The following is a 17,531-nucleotide window of genomic DNA, read 5'->3' as shown; positions in this document are numbered from 1 at the left end:
TCAAGTTGACTAAATATGTAAGTGGATTTATTTATTTTTATTAATTATCTTTAATGTCAAAATTATACAGATGCAAGACAAAAATGACAAACTTTCATGGATTATTTGTCTGCTCTTAATAAGAAATTGTAAAAGTGTTTTTCTATACCTTTTTAGTAATCTACTAGAAAACCAAAGTTCTGTGTCTGATCAGAATAGTTTGCTACATTTTATGCTATTTATGCTATGATAAAGACTATTTAAGAGATTATTTTAAGAAAATAATTAATTATTTAAGAGAATCAAGTCTTCTCACTTTTAAAATAACTCTTTTTTTTTAATTTTTGAAAATGTTGCCTTTCCAAAATCAAATCCTAAATGAAATCTTCTTGTTCTTGAATTGATCTTGAGATTTCCCAGAGGGCCTCTGAAAACTCTCAAAGGATTTGTTCTTTCACCATGTAAAGAGAAAAGTTAAAAAATAGTTTGGTTTATTTTGCTTGCTAAATTTCATGGAAACATTGTCAAATAAAAAAGATAATTAACCTTTCCTAGGTTATATTTGTATTGTCAAAATGTTATTATTTCAGCAATCATATAAAGTTAATAGAAATTTGTGAATTATTTTTCTATTTATGATACACTCTAATATAATGCTATCAGCAGTAATTCCAGGTATTATTTTTGTTGGGTGTCACAGAAGCAACCAAATATCTTGTCAAACTAACTCTTATTGGATCTTTAGAATTGAATGGATTCATGAAACTGCTAACATAAAACCAAGCAAAACAAAATATATTACATGGGACTGAATGAACTCATAAAGAATAATTAGGGGTTTTGTTTTGAAACACTGCTGATTCTTTCAATGTCCTATTTTCTGAATAAAAGAAGCCCCTTTCCCTTTTCTCTCAAGCAATATGTAAGTTACAGAAATTTAGTAGATTATGTGCTGTAAACAAATATGAAACATTTTTCTCTTCTCCCTACCTGATCCCTTCAGAATTTGGAAACTTTTATTGACTATTCTTATATCTTTGCAAAATAGTTATCAGATAAGTTCGAAAAGAATCTGTAACAGGACACAATTGAAAAAACTGATTTTATTATCAAAGTTTTGGTTACAATATTATGTTTGAGAATGATGTACTTAGAATCAAATATAAGGAAGCAAGGTTGACTTTATGAAGCCAAAGCTTAATAAAGCCTTCTAGGAAAAAAACAGCCTGACGCCTGGCTTACACCGTTCCCAGTAAAGAAGTTCCCTTTCTGGTAGGTACAGGAACCTCAGAATATCTTGGGGACCTCAAGAAGAGAATAAATTCACACAAATCTCTAGGTATTGCAAATGAACTTTGGTGGTAAGTTCTTGGCTTGGCTTCTCGGCCTTGAAAGAATATTTAAAATCAAATTTGAGATTCTTATGAAAAGTTTCGGTAAAGGAAACCTATAAGGCCTTTGCAGTTAATTGCGATTCTTGCTGCACTTACATAAATAATTAAGCCAAATCTAATGAGACCAGACTTTTTTTGTGATTAAGAATTGTAAAGAGAGCTGAATATAAAGAGTAATTTTGTTTCACTGGGAAATTACAGTACACGCTTATTGAGTACCACTTTTACTTTCTTCTAAAATCTGACTACAACTCTCCCAATTAATATTTCCAATTTTTCTTCTACCCTTCTGACTTGGCATTACTGAGAATAAAACTATCCTTTCACCAAACCTTTTAAGCTGAAGCTGGACAACTTGTTATAAACTTCAAAGTATATCTTCTTGCCTGCTGGTGTGTGAACCACTCAGAAATTTACCAAATCACCTGACGCTATCACTAGAGGCCTTGCAAATGCAAACAAAACCTTTAGTCATATTGCCACTGCCATCCTCACTCCACCATCTAAAGATACATTGAGCTCAACAGGTAGAAATCCCTACTAGCTGCCATCTGAGAGTTTCAACTATCAATCTTTTAAAAAAGCTTTCACAGGAATTCCCTTCATTAAAGGCCTGACAGCTTGCACCATCCAGCAAATATCCTTGACTACAAAGTCTCAAAAGATAAGACAGCTTGTCCTTAATGAACAAAATGGGCTAACATTGTAACAGATAAGACAGCGTTTCCTTGATGAAAAAAAGATGACTAAGAAAATGAACTAACATTGTTCACACTAAAGAAGAATCTTTCTTATTTCCTTGAACAAGAGGGTTGATGACAGAGAGTCTCACCTTGACCAAGTTCTACTCAGCCATCTCTGAACTCTCTTCTTAGCTAGCCTCAACTTTAGGATTTCTGTGTTTATCTCTGTATTGTTCAATTTAGCAAGAATCTTGCTAAGTCAGTTTAACCAGAGCCATTCACCCTCCATATCTAATCACTGGAGATATCAAATCAGGCACCTTATCCTCTACCATTCCCCCGATGATGCCTGATCACCCTGGTGGATAGTGGAGTGAGGATGGCAGTGGCAAGCTGTTAGAGCAGTGTGGCCAGAGTACACCTGCACCCATACCCCTGATGTTTCCTCTTAGCAATTTTCCACCCACCAACTCCTCCTGCCCATCACTGCTCTGTTTTTGGCTATAAAGTCCTACTTTTCCTTCTGTATTTGTTGAGTCTAATCTCTTTTCCCTATTGTAAGAGCACACTGTAGTAGTCACCCCCATAGCTATTGTCATAGTCTCCATGAATAAAGTCTTCCTTAAGGTTTCTTAAAAAGCGTCATGAATAATTTTTAACACTAATGCATAACTCATTGTACTGTACATATTTTTTCTCTCTCCCATGCAAAAATGTAAACCATTTAATTTTTATAAAAAGGCAAATCATGGTGCTTAAATGGTATAAAAATCCATTAAAGATGTTCTCATGTAATTTATTTTTTAAGTGAGGAAATGTGGCAAATGCTACAACTACTTAGAAGGAGAATTCACAGAACAGACATAGTCATAGGAGGAATGTTGAAGTGAATTTGTATATAAGTATAGGAATGGATGCTTCCACAGTAGAAGAAAGTCCATTGAACCTCTGAGACAGAATTTATTTGCATGTCTCCATACATGAATTACTTTGATTCCTGTTAACCAATAAAACTTACAGAGTTGTAAAATGTCTCAAAGGCAATGAAAGAACAAATTCCCCATCTGTTTGGAATCAGATAATCCAGAAGGGTGTGCTCTAAACAATGCATACTTTTCCATCAAAACACAACTTTTCCCTGTAGTCTTTCTAGTTTTTATTAAAAAGAATCATCTCAAAGAAAGATTAATATTGACCACAAAACAATACTTTCATTAAACTTGGCCTCATTATCTATGTAAGGAAAGGAAAAATGTTAATTTATCATCTAAGCCTCCTTAACCTTCTTAAAAATTTTCATAAGGAATCTCAGATCAGACATTTAAAAGCCACTTTTATATCTGTACCTAATCTAGAAATCCTAGTTCAAGAAACTCTCTTCATCAAATTGCTCCTTTAGGTATCTATAATTTAATGTAATATTTTATTTTCTCAAAGTCCACAAAATATCCCAAGGATCTCGGCCTGCTAGGATGTGATCTTTCTTAGCACTTCTAAGGGCTAGACCACATAAGCCAGGTAAGAGGCCAGCTTACTTGGGAGAGATTTGTCAGCACTGGATCCATAAAGTCAACTATAGTTCCTTAAAAGTGGCTGGTCATATCTGATTAAACATTCTCCAGTGTGATACTCCAGGAAAGCCCTTTGTTGGATAATCAACTTTAATTTTCAGTTCAGCGGTACATGTGCAGCATGTGGACAGGTTTGTTACATAGGTAAATGTGTACCATGTTGATTTGCTACACAGATTTGCTACATTTCCATCACCTAAGTATTAAGCCCAACATCCATTAGCTATTCTTCCTAATTCTTTCTCTCCTCTCACCCCCCAACTCTCCAACAGGTCCCACTGTGTGTTGTTCCCCTGCATGTGTCCATGTGTTCCCATAATTCAGCCTCCACTTATAAATGAGAACACAAAGTATTTGGTTTTCTGTTCCTGTGGTAATTTGCTAACGATAATGGTCTCTAGCTCCATCCTTGTCGCTGCGAAGGACATGATCTCATTCATTTTACAGCTGCATAGTACTCCATGGTGTGTATGTACCACAGTTTCTTTATCCAGTCTATCATTGGTGAGCATTTAGGTTTATTCCATGTTTTTGCTATTATGAATGGTACTGCAATGAACATATGTGTGCACGTATATTTATAATAGAATAATTTATATTCCTTTAGGTATATACCGAGTAATGGGATTGCTGGGTTGAACGATATTTTTGCCTCTAGGTCTTTGAGGAATCACCACACTGTTTTCCATAATACTGGTACAAGAACAGACACATAAACCAATGGAACAGAATAGACAGTCCAGAAATAAGACCATATACCTACAACCATCTGATCTTCAACAAACCTGACAAAAATAAGCAATGGGGAAAGGATTCCTTATTTAATAAATGGTGCTAGGAAAACTGGCTAGCCATTATGCAGAAAATTGAAACTGGAAGTCCCCCTTACACCATATATAAAAATCAACTCAAGATGGATTAAAGACTTAACTGTAAAACTCAAAACTATAAAAACCTTAGAAGAAAACCTAGGCAATACCATTAAGGACATAGGCTTGGGCAAAGATTTCATGACAAAGATACGAAAAGCAATTGCAACAAAACCAAAAATTGACAAATGGGATCTAATTAAACTAAAGAGCTTCTGCACAGCAAAAGAAACTATCAACAGAGTAAACAGACAACCTACATAATGAGAGAAATTTTTTGCAATCTGACCATCTGGCAAAAATCTAATATCCAGCGTCTACGGGAACTTAAACAAATTTACAAGAAAAAAAATTCCCCTTAAAAAGTGGTCAAAGGACATGAATAGATACTTCTCAAAAGAAGACATACAAGCAGCCAACAAACATGAAAAAAAGCTCAACCTCACTGATCATTAGAGAAATGCAAATCAAAACCATGATGAGATGCCATCTCACACCAGTCAGAATTGCTATAATTAAAAAATTAAAAACCAACAGATGCTGGTGAGGTTGTAGAGAAAAAGGAATGCTTTTACACCATTGGTAAGAGTGTAAATTAGTTCAACTATTGTGTAAGACAGTGTATCAATTGTATCATGCTTCAAAAGAAGTCAGGTTCTTATTGAACCTCTGTAAATAACACGTCATAAAAAGCAAGGACAAAGATCAGATGGTTGTAGATGTTTGGCATTATATCTGAGGCCTCTGTTCTGTTCCATTGGTCTATATATCTGTTTTGGTACAGTACCATGCTGTTTTGGTTACTGTAGCCTTGTAGTATAGTTTGAAGTCAGGTAGTATGATGCCTCCGGCTTTGTTCTTTTTGCTTAGGATTGTCTTGGCTATATGGGCTCTTTTTTGGTTCCATATGAAATTTAAAGTAGTTTTTTCTAACTCTGTGAAGAAAGTCAATGGTAGCTTGGTGGGGATAGCATTGAATCTATAAATTACTTTGGGCAGTATGGCCATTTTCATGATATTCGTTCTTCCTATCCATGAGCATGGAGTGTTTTTCCATTTGTTTGTGTCCTCTCTTATTTCCTTGACCAGTGGTTTGTACTTCTCCTTGAAGAGGTCCTTCACATCTCTTGTAAGTTGTATTCCTAAGTATTTTATTCTCTTCGTAGCAGTTGTTAATGGGAGTTCACTCATGATTTGGCTCTCTGTTTGTCTATTATTGGTAGATAGGAATTTAAGTACATTCTGCTGAGTTGGAATCCCCAGAGCTTTCTTGGCTAATGGGAAAGCATCTGTTAGGCAGGACGAGACTTGGCAGATGAGGATGAATTCTTACATTTACACAGCAGCAAAACTCTGGTAACCGTGTTCTGTTTCTATTTCCCCTGTACTTTGACATGTGGGCTCAACTATTTATCAACTTTCTGTTTAGCTTACTAATGTCACAGTTGCTACTTGCCTTTGCACCAGCTCAACCCAGAAGTTCACATGCTTTTTGTTTGACTCTGTTCTCCAAGTGATTAAAATGGATGCCAGTACCCCAACTCGTCAAAAAGTCCAACAATGTATGTAAACGCAGGATCGAAGTCCAGAGTTCTGCCAACTTTCGGAAATCAACCAAGTGCTAAACCCGAATTACTATTTCAACACAGAAAAAAATTAAAATCCCGTACCTGGATCTGGCTTTTAGGTAACATTTTCCTGAATTATAGAATTACTGCCTTACATGTTGAAATAAGTTGTTTGGGGGTAGAGATATGTGAAACCACTGAGCTTGCAGTGGGCATCTGTGAGAAAGCAACAGTGACCACTAGGAGTTTCTGCCTCTACCATCTGTCCTAACGCAGCATGCTTCTAATCAGGTTTAAATATTTGCCTTATATATATTTTTCTATTGATAAATAAGAAAGCAACCTTATGACTCTCATAAAAATCTATAGTTTCATAAGTTCTAAGTAATGTTGTAAGAGTGGGTTTTATATACATTTCATTTAATCACTTAATTTAAATACAGAGGTCTCCAAATTGAGACTAGGACTTTTAATTCATTCAGTGTATTTTAGTGTAAGTAAAATGATATCTGCTTATATGTGATTCTGAGACTTTAGAGGGAGGAGACAAAACAGCAATGTTATCAAAGAGCACACTACACACTGAGTTGCTGCTGCTTCCACTACTGATCTAGAATTTGACCAAGGATTTGAGGATTAATTTGTGCTTACCAGCAGATAGGATAGGAATAAATATACAAAAAACAAACAAAAAACAAAAAACAAAAGACACAGCACTCCAAGCAGCAGAAAAAAAACAGGTGTTGCTCCAATTTTATAATGTTGAAAATGCCAATTCTGTTCTATGTATTTCCATATTAAAGGCAAATGATTTATAGTATTATTTACAGACAGGTATCCTTGAAACTGTTTTTCATTGATTACTGCACACTTCATTTCAGATGAGTTTGGGTCAGAATCTCAAAAGATACAATCCCAAATACCATAATTCAGAAAGTTGAAATCCCAAAAGTTAAAAATTCTTAATGTTCATGTCCCTGAAATCTAAAACCTCAAAAATTGCAATATCCCAAAAATTAAAATCCCAAGTGTTGAAATTATGAAAGCCAAATTCTGAAGAATATATTAGTACATTAGTACATTTTTGCCTGTCTGCAGGATGGTTGCATCATGTTAGATGAAACTATTACTTTGTTATTGTCTTTATTTGGAAATTAAGTATAGTTTAAGGAGATGCTTATGGTTGCCAAGTTGACAAGGGGTGAACTTGTGGACTTAATTTTAGGTGTCAACTTGACTGGATTAAGGAATAGCTAGAAACCTGGTAAAATATTATTTTGGATGTGTCCGTGAGGGTATTTCCAGAGGAGATCAGTGAGTGCGTGTAAGAGGACTGGGTGGGAAATATCTACCCTCAATGTTGCTGGGCACCATCGAATCAGCCAGGGGCCCAGAGGGAACGGATACAGAAGCCAAATTAGTCTTTTACTGAAAGCTAGGACAGACTTTCCTACTGCTCCCTTGGACATCGGAAATTTAACTCCATGAAAATGCATTATCACAAAATTGACTTTGTGTGTAAACATATGCGTGTATGTAGAAACACTGAAACTTCCTTGGTAAATGAAGAAATATCCTTTAGGTACATCTGCAGTTGTGAAGACAAAATTTCTTGAGATCTCGGCTCTTTAGGTGACTATATGTGGTGATGACTCATCACAGTATTTGACTGATCTCATCGAAAGGCTTAGGTTGCTCAAAACGGTATTTCAGATAATTGCAGTTATAAAGCTGAGTGCATACAATTACTGACTATAGCTTCATGCATTTATACATTTCCCTTTTTGACTTATCTTTTTATGTATACTGTTTGTTTGCTCAGTAACTATTATACCCCTGTGATTGTTGTTAATATATGCCTGAGCATTTATGCTTGCAAAAATACGTATGTCATTATTATATATTTTATTGTGTAAAGTAGCTTATGAAATGTTCTGCTATGCTTTTTATATTTCTCAAATAAATCCCCTTTTTAAATGTAAATAAATATATTTTAAATATTTTTTTCAGAAATGTATTTTCTGGATTTTGGCCTTTTGGTACTGTAATTTTTGGAGTTTTGGACTTTGGAGATTTTGATATTTTGAGATTTCAGCAATCAAGATTCTTTCTTTCAGGATTATGATCAGATCCAATTGCAGATCACCCTCTGAAGCAATAGTATGGAAAAAGGAAGTTTTATGGTATATATGTTTAGCAGATAACAGACCCATGTAGTAGCAACAGAAAACTTAAGTGGGTGGGGGGTGGGAATGATGTTACAGAGGCTGGATGTTTGTCTAGCCTGACTGGGCAGAGAGCAGGGCTTTGCATGTCAATAAAGATGTTTGACAGTTGAGGTGGAGTGGGGCATCATGACCTTTCTTAAGACAGAGTAATCAAACTAACATTACAGAAAAAAAAAGTCAGGCACATAGCACACAGGCATTTTTGAGCTCCATTGATACTAGTGGTTAAGTACTATCCAAAAACGTGAATGTAGTCACCATTCAATCAATTGCTTTTAAGATATTTATTTTCTTCCTATGTGCCAATTGCACCTAGAATTTTCTTTCTGTTCAACACTATTTAACCCATTATGCCATGTCCATTTGCTTCAAAATTTTATTTTGCTGAGAATATATTTATTACTAAATTGCTAATAGCCAACTTGGAGACAGAAGTCTCAGCAAGGCATTCTCCTGGGGGGGCTGAAATGAAACTCAGTGAAAAAATTTCAAAAACTCAAAGAGAAGTGGTCACAGGTGTAACAGCTCAGAAACACAGCAGCCATATGTTTTGATTTATGGATTGTGAGTCTAAAGGTGAGAAAAAAGATATAGGAGAAAAATGAATACACATACACACTCACACAGGCACAAACACATTCAAGAAAAAGAGGAATGGAGAAAAGTATTGTGAGAGTATGAGTATATTTAGAAAACAGTCAACAATAAACAAGTTAGGGCTGATTATATGCAAAATAAACCTCTAAGAGTCTTGTAACATATGTGAGGGCAATAGAGGACAAGAAAAGAAAATAAATCAACACAATAAATGATTGAACTAGATACCACTTAAAGAGATAATATGAATTGCCTGCACACTTTACTTCAGATCATCTTCTGAAGCAATGGTATGGAAGCAAGATGCTTTCTGGTGTGTTCAGGGGAAAATAGACCCATGCAACAGAGGACTTAAGCAGGGGGAGTGATGACATTCTAGAGGCTAAAGTGTGTATAGCCTAGCAGAAGAGAGGGCAGGGATTGTGTTTCAATCAAGAGAGTTGACGTGGAAGATTTTTCTGACTTTTCTTAAGAGAAGACAGAATGGTCAAACTCATATTTGAGGAAGACACATCCTATACCCAGCACAAAGGCATTTTGTAACAGCTGTGGATATAATGGCCTCCTTTGATACTTGTGGTAAGTACCTTCCAAATTGCAATGTAATAGAAATTCAGTGAAATCTTGTGTTTTTTTTTGTTTTGTTTTGTTTTGTTTTGTTTTTGAGACAGAGCCTCTCTCTGTTGCCCAGGCTAGAGTGCGGTGGCGCGATCTCAGCTCACTGCAACCTCCGCCTCCCAGGTTCACGTCATTCTCCTGCCTCAGTCTCCGGAGTAGCTGGGACTACAGGCGCCCGCCACCACGCCTGGCTAAGTTTTTGTATTTTTAGTAGAGACTGGGTTTCACCGTGTTAGCCAGGATGGTCTCGATCTCCTGACCTCGTGATCTGCCCGCCTCGGCCTCCCAAAGTGGTGGGATTACAGGCGTGAGCCACCGCGCCCAGCCTATCTTCTGCATTTGTTAATTGGATCTAGAAATTCCTCTGTATTCTCTGCTAGCTATCCTATTATTTCTTGTTCATCTCCTTCAAAACTTTATTTTGTTGTGGGTATGTTTATTACTAACCCTCTGATAAGCAACTTAGAGACAGAAACCAAACTAAGCAAGGGATTCAACCTAAGAAAATGTAGTTTAATTCAAGGAAAACAATTCAAAAGCTCAAGAGGCGTAACTACAGGAATAGCATTTCAGAAACACAGCAGGCATATATTGTTATGGATGGTAAGTTAGAGAAAAGAGAAAAGATACAGGAGAAAGAAAAATACAAATTAACAAACTAGATAGACACAGATAGATGATAGATGGATATAGATGATAGATGATAGAGAAGATAGATGGTTGATAGAGACATGATAGATAGACAGATAGATAGATAGATATGAAAAGAGAGAAGCAGAGTAAGGCATTATGAGATTTTAAGAATATTAGGAAAGAATCAACAATAGAAAAATCTGAACTTGTTCTATAGAAAATAAATAAGACTCTTGCATCATATGAGATTGTAACCAGCAAAAGGGTGCAGCTACTCGCTACTTCTAGAAAGAAGCAAAAAATAAAAAGAGTGAGATACGATAGAAACAGAGTGAGCTTTATTGTTCGCGCTAGCAAGAGGTAAAAACGGCAGGAATTATTTCGAAAAATTGTCACTTTTCCAAATTCTGGAGAGAGCACAAGGGCTTTAAGAAGAGGGGATTGAAATGCAGAAGAGGAAGGGGGGATAGGAGGTGCCAGCTGCTGTGACTTGCTCCAATGTCTTATCTTGAATTATTGTTCCATCTAGTGAAGGAGCTGGCGCCATCATGGGCCCAACCAGATTACAAATTAATTGCAGTTAATCTCACAGTTAAACTCTTGTTGGGAGTGAATTCTGGCCTTGGAGTAATTTTCTGCTGGGAAGACAATTCTGGAGGTGCTTGGCTGTGTCAAAATTAAGCCTCTGAAGCTTCTAAGGAAATATATGCTGGGAGGCTGAAGCAAGCGGATCACCTGAGGTCAGGAGTTCGAGACCTGCCTGGCCAACATGGCAAAACCCCATCTCTACTAAAAATACAAAAAAATTAGCTTGGGTGTTGGCTCACACCTGTAGTCCCAGCTACTTGGGAGGTTGAGGCAGGAGAATCGCTTGAACCTAGGAGATGGAGGTTGCAGTGAGGCGAGATCCACTGCACTCCAGCCTGGGTGACAGAGTGAGACTCTGTCTCCAAAAAAAAAAAAAGAAAAAAAAAAACAGAAGTGTGTGTGATAAATGAGCATAGTGTGAGTTTAACAGGCAACCAGAAAAACAAATGTGCATAAGGCGTGGGAGTGTAAGGTGGAGTTTTATAGCTCATTTTCAGGCTGTACTTCAAGATAAGAGAAAAACATCTGCAGTTTTTCTCATTGGGGGAAAGGAGGAAAGGAATAAAAAAAAAGTTTTACAACAAGTTGGAAGCTATGCTGCCCAATTACAAGAGGACAAAGAAAGAGGAAAAAAGAATAAGGCATTATGATGAGCAATTGACCTGGATGCCCTTTGTAGAATAATGCCAATTTTCTACAAATTGGTGTGAAAGCAGAAGATATAGATTAACTTTACTTTTATTTGCAAATATATTCTTTAACTCTTTGGAATGTTTATGTTTTTACAATGATGTAAACACATTTTCTTCAAAAAAATTGCTTTTATGCCAGTATGAAACAGCAGGCAGGCATTGTTTATATTTAAATGTGTGTATCTTAATTTAAAAATCGCCTTTTAATTCTCACGAGCTACATTCAGTTCATAACTCTTTAAATATTGCTTGACCATCCTGATAGTGTGGTATACACCTAATTATCAGTAATATAACAGACCTGAGTTGCTATCTTACCTCTACCCTACAACACTTCTGTGATCTTAAACAGACGACTTGATCTTGAGAAAAATTTTCTTCATCAGTAAAATGAAGATAATGATACAACTTGATAATATTATTTAAAAAATTTCAAGATTCCAAATCATCATCTGGTAATGGAACTCAGTAAGTAAAACAATTTAATTTTCTAAGAAATATTGGTCATTATTGTGTACAAAACATAAGACAAAGAATCTCAGATATTTGGCTTGCAAATTCTTAAAGGCTTATTACTGAAGTAGGTCCCTTAAACTGGGAAGATTTGGTAAGGGAGAAAAACTTGTCTAAGTTGGACAAGTTGGTTTTAAGGGATATTTAGTTAGCGATGTCTAATGGGTCTGGGGAGATGGATCCAGGATTCAGGAATAAAATCTAGGATAACACATTGTGTCCCAGGATGTTTGTCCTGCAACACTTCCTTGAATGCAGAATCAACTCATAGCATCTCTGCTTAGACTTGACCTTGTGAAGAGGAGAAATACACAAGCCAACTATCCATTCAGAAATATCCAAGCTTTTGCAGAGCATTTACCATGTCTCTCTAATACCTGCCAATTAAGGACCTCTCTCCAAACAAATCATCCCTTATTACAGGTGTTACTAGATGTTGTTTTAGTTTCCTTGGTAACAACTATCTCTGTAGATTTACTGTATCTGCAAATGTTTATTCTAATTTTCAGAAAAGATCCACCCTGACTGCAATCCCCAGAGAACTCTGTGACCCGAGAGCCACTGGTTAGGTAAAAGTGAATAAGAGCAGTCTTTTGTGGCAGATAAATTCAGCAATGCCTTGGGTTTGTATATCAGGATTCTTTAGCTTTTATCAAAAATACCCACCAAAATATCCACTCTCTGGTAAGTGCCCAGATATTCTCATTTATTTGGCTTTCACTTGACTTCTTTTTTGGCAACTGATCACATAGAACTGAAGATCACAACATACATCTGAAAGAAAGAATTAGTATAGCATTCCAGTTAATTCGCTAGGATTTACTCATATTTTACAGGAAAAATAAAATCAGATGTGTAACTAACTGCAAAATTTAAACCTGGATTCTCTATAGAAATAACATGTCCAGAAATAATTTTCCCAATGCATTAATAGACAGATTCTACTCTAAAGTATTACCCATCTCTCTTCATTATGATAGCCACATAAATGCTTTGTTCTCTCAAAAGAAAGCTGAAAGAAGCCACAAATTTTAACACTGCTTTTTTTCTATTAATTTTCAGATATTCCTATTTTACCAACACAAGCAAGCGGATCACCCGAGGTCAGGTGTATCTGTATTTTTCATAGCAGAGCCCTATGAATGAATCATGTCCATTATCAACACATCATATGCTGAAATCACCACCTTCTTCTTGGTTGGGATGCCAGGGCTAGAATATGCACACATCTGGATCTCTATCCCCATCTGCAGCATGTATCTTATTGCTATTCTAGGAAATTGCATCATTCTTTTTATCATCAAGACAGAGCCCTCCTTGCATGAGCCCATGTACTATTTTCTTTCCATGTTGGCTATGTCAGACTTGGGTTTGTCTTTATCATCTCTGCCCACTATGTTAAGCATCTTCCTGTTCAATGCTCCTGAAATTTCTTCTAGTGCCTGCTTTGCCCAGGAATTCTTCATTCATGGATTCTCAGTACTGGAGTCCTCAGTCCTCCTGATCATGTCATTTGATAGATTCCTAGCCATCCACAATCCTCTGAGATACATCTCAATCCTGACAACTGTCAGAGTTGCCCAAATAGGAATAGTATTCTCCTTTAAGAGCATGCTCCTGGTTCTTCCCTTCCCTTTCACTTTAAGAAGCTTGAGATATTGTAAGAAAAACCAATTATCCCATTCCTACTGTCTCCACCAGGATGTCATGAAGTTGGCCTGCTCTGACAACAGAATTGATGTCATCTATGGCTTTTTTGGAGCAGTCTGTGTTATGGTAGATTTTATTCTCATTGCTGTGTCTTACATCCTGATCCTCAAGACTGTACTGGGAATTGCATCCAAAAAGGAGCAGCTTAAGGCTCTCAATACTTGTGTTTCACACATCTGTGCAGTGATCGTCTTCTACCTGCCCATCATCAACCTGGCCGTTGTCCACCGCTTTGCCCGGCATGTCTCTCCCCTCATTAATGTTCTCATGGCAAATGTTCTCTTACTTGTACCTCCACTGATGAACCCAATTGTTTATTGTGTAAAAACTAAACAGATTAGAGTGAGAGTTGTAGCAAAGTTGTGTCAACGGAAGATTTAACAGTCATATGTGACAGAAAACCTGGAAATGTCTGGTAAGATATTTAAGGTAAATTTGAGAAACCTAATATTTGACACCAAGAATTCTCAAAACATACTTTTGTTGTTGTCGTAGACTTATTTTATTCACTCTGGATACTGCGAATGAGAATAGAACTATAAACAGGAAGTACATTGCCTTATGTCCCCATTTCAGTTAAGCAGAATAAAAATAAATGTCTTATGATAGCATCTCTGATACAAGCAACAAATTACAACCAAGACAGAAAAATGACAATTTTTACAGTTCTGACAGAAGTTGGATTTCTCATTATCTACATTCAATCTCTTATACCAAGTTCTTTTAATGCTAGACCTAAATTAGTTGTCTCTTTATCCATTTTAATCATCTTAGCACACAACCATTTTTTTAACTTAATCATTTATATTCCATATTGGGATACATGTGCTGGATTTTTACATGGTTATATGGGACCCGGGTAGTGAGCATAGTACCCAATAGATAGTTTTTCAGTCCAATCCTGCCTCTTTCACTCTCGCCCCACCAGTAGTCTGCAGTCACCAGCATTTCTCTCATAAAATATTGCTAAGTTCCCTGCCTTATAATTGATTCACAATGAAATGCAAGAGTAATCTATAGGCAAATTGAATGTGTAAGTGTCTCTTTTAAATTTGAACTCTTACTTTGTTAGAAATACAGTTAAATCAATAAGGAACATATTCTAAGACCCTACATGGCCTGGACCCTTTCTACTTACTCAACATCATCAGATACTCATTAATCTCCAGCCACATCAACCTACTGAACAGTTTTTGAATTTACAGAGCTCTTTGCTTTCTTGAGTTTTCACATCAGATCTCTTTTGTTAAAATGCTCTTGACTCCAATTTTGTATAATGCATTTCTATTTTTTTCTTTAAATTTTGGCTTAATTTCCTCATAGATTACCTAGCCCTAGTTTGTATTATGATCTTCTCTTTTATCTCTTTCACTGCGGGTTTATTCTTTCATCTTTTATCTCTTTCATTGCTGGTTTATTCTTTATTCTTTATTATACTTAATATTTGCAATTACAGATATATTTTATCCTTATTTCATTTCTTTCTACTTCTTGAATAAAGTGTACTATAAGTGATTGAAGAGACCTATCTATTTTCTTATTTTTTCCTGCCTAATGTCTAGGACACTTCTGATGCAGAGTAGATTTTAATAAATAATTGCTAATGAATGAATTTAAAAATAAGACCGTGTTTGTTGAAAAAGATGTTCACTGAGGAGTTCAGTAATATTTCTTCAAGGTAGGATACAAGTTTTTTAAATTGTCTATTTCAAATATAGGCATATCATTGATGCTAATGATTTTTAAAACAGGAAAAAAATGGTATGATGTTAAAGACAAATTTATTGCCTTGGATTTGTGGCTGAAAAATTGTCCAACTTTCCTTCCTAATATGACCTCAAAATCTTGCATATTGCGAAAATCATTTTAGCCTTTTCATTTTACCTACCCATTGAATCAAGTCATTTTTATCAACCACGTCAGTTCAAGTCTCCTATACTTCTATCCTCAGGTGAATCAAGAAACACCTTCCAGGAATGTCAAATGCTTAAAAAATAATAATCAGCCCACAACTGACCATACTTCACAATTAATGGAAAATCTTTATAGATACAAACATTGTTTTTAAACCTCTAATTTATGCAGGATATGCTTCCAGGCATTTTTAGGCATTTTAAAAATTTGTTTTCAACAATGACCCAGCTTTTTATAATAGGTTTTTTCCTATTTATTTTAGTTGAAGAGATTGAGGCTCTGAGAGTTTGATTTAATGAAATTCACACAGAGAGGAAGTCAAAAGCTGGGGTTCAAACCTAATCTCTGATGCTCCAGGATAGTATTATCTTGAATACATTTTAGTTTTTAAATTCAGGACTACGTATGTTTTCACAAACCTATCCTAGTGTAGAAAATCCTATCATCAGATCAGAGCAAGAACTGTTCCTATGTTTGAGGTGCATAACTGTATCTATCTACCTTTTCCAAAACCTTGCAAATACAGATATGGGTTTGGGGTTGTAGTACAACAAAGCAGTAGTTGACATATTTTATTAATTGAAAGAAATAGAAGCTCATATTCTCCCAGTGTGAGGATAGGCAGCCCAATATGAAGACTTCATTTCCACTAAAAAGATGAGGATTAATTAGGTGGCTTTAATAGCATCTTATTCTTTCAGGATATTGTACATAGATGTCACATAAAAGAGTATCAAAGATCATCTGTATTTTAGGGGTTTTTGACAGTCTTAATAAAATGAAATGAAAAATAAAATAAAGATACATAAATCTCAACGGGGGAGGTGAAGATTTATGGTCAGCATAATGATTTTCACATATTCCTGAAATGAAGAATGTAGTTTTTGGAGGATTAAAATCTCAACTCTGGGGCTCCTTAAACAGTGGTTCTCAACTGGCAGCAATGTTACCTCCAAGAGACATTTGGCAATGTCTGGGGGACATCTTCGGTTGTTGCAACCTGGGGGCGTGGGTGTGTCACTGACTTCCACTGATTAGAGGCCGGAGACGCTACTAAACATTCTTTAATGTACAGGATAGCCCTTACCCAAAAGAATTATCCAGCACAAAATGTCAGTTGTGCCAAGGATTAAAAAAACCTTAGTCTAAATGTAACTATCAAATAACAAATGATTAAGCCCCATGGTTAAACAAATTACCTTGAGCTCACCTACACAGCACCTAGGGGCAATCTGATACCAGAGAAGTTCCTCAGAAAGGAAACCAGTGAAAAACTGAGGAAATTGAAAGACTTCATTTGAGAGATGTTAAAAGACTTATTAATCACACATGAAAGTGTACAAAGACGAATGCAAAGGATGTAAACCTTACCAAAAGGCAAGTTCAAATACTTTTTAAAAAGATTCTAGTAAGTCTTCTTATTGTTTTGTTGTGTTTCATTTTGTTTTTCTATTGGACATTGGTCATTTGTGAGAGGTTTATGGGAAAACATTGTAAGGGATGGAACACTACAAAATTATAAGGGACGAAGGGGAGCATCATTTAGTCCAAGTAGAGAATATGTGAATTAGGTGGAGAGAATATGCCTGTATGATATAGGAGTTCCATGAGAACAATACTGTAATTTTTAAAGTAGACGACTACTTGTCTGCACAACCTAAACATCTTTGTTTTACTAGGGCCAATGAATTTTCAATGTCATGAAAAAATATTCTTTAATATTTTGAATTGTGTACAATCAACCCAATCCATTTAATTGAATGTGTTATTCTTGCTTGAGAATTTGAGTCCCCATACATGTCACATTAAAAAGGTATAATGTATTTGTGTGGGTCTATGTGTGCATACCCATGGGTTTGCCCATATCTGAAAGTTTTTCATGTAGATAAGCCAGAAAAATTTCTCCTTTTGTTATTTGTGAGATCATTAACATTCTTAAAATAATCAGAACTTAAAAACACATTTAAACACAAA

The 17,531-nt window shown here is 35.8% G+C and overlaps 2 protein-coding genes across 2 annotated transcripts in view; one reads left to right on the top strand and one right to left on the bottom strand.

Annotated features, from left to right (window-relative positions):
• The window catches only part of MMP26 (matrix metallopeptidase 26), a 275,769-nt gene that overhangs the window by 23,606 nt on the left and 234,632 nt on the right, over nt 1–17,531 (bottom strand). The gene's annotated exons all lie outside the window — the stretch shown is intronic.
• LOC101146453 (olfactory receptor 51A4) lies at nt 12,557–17,351 on the top strand. The gene is made up of 2 exons (XM_055355250.2): nt 12,557–12,617; nt 12,996–17,351. The coding sequence occupies exon 2, from the start codon at nt 13,083–13,085 to the stop codon at nt 14,022–14,024; it is 942 nt and encodes a 313-aa protein (XP_055211225.2). The 5' UTR covers nt 12,557–12,617; nt 12,996–13,082; the 3' UTR covers nt 14,025–17,351.

Source organism: Gorilla gorilla, chromosome 9 (assembly GCF_029281585.2).
Source record: "Gorilla gorilla gorilla isolate KB3781 chromosome 9, NHGRI_mGorGor1-v2.1_pri, whole genome shotgun sequence".
Lineage (NCBI taxonomy): Eukaryota > Metazoa > Chordata > Mammalia > Primates > Hominidae > Gorilla > Gorilla gorilla.
The sequence above is the reverse complement of the archived record's forward strand: the minus strand, read 5'-3'. Positions and strand labels throughout refer to the sequence as shown.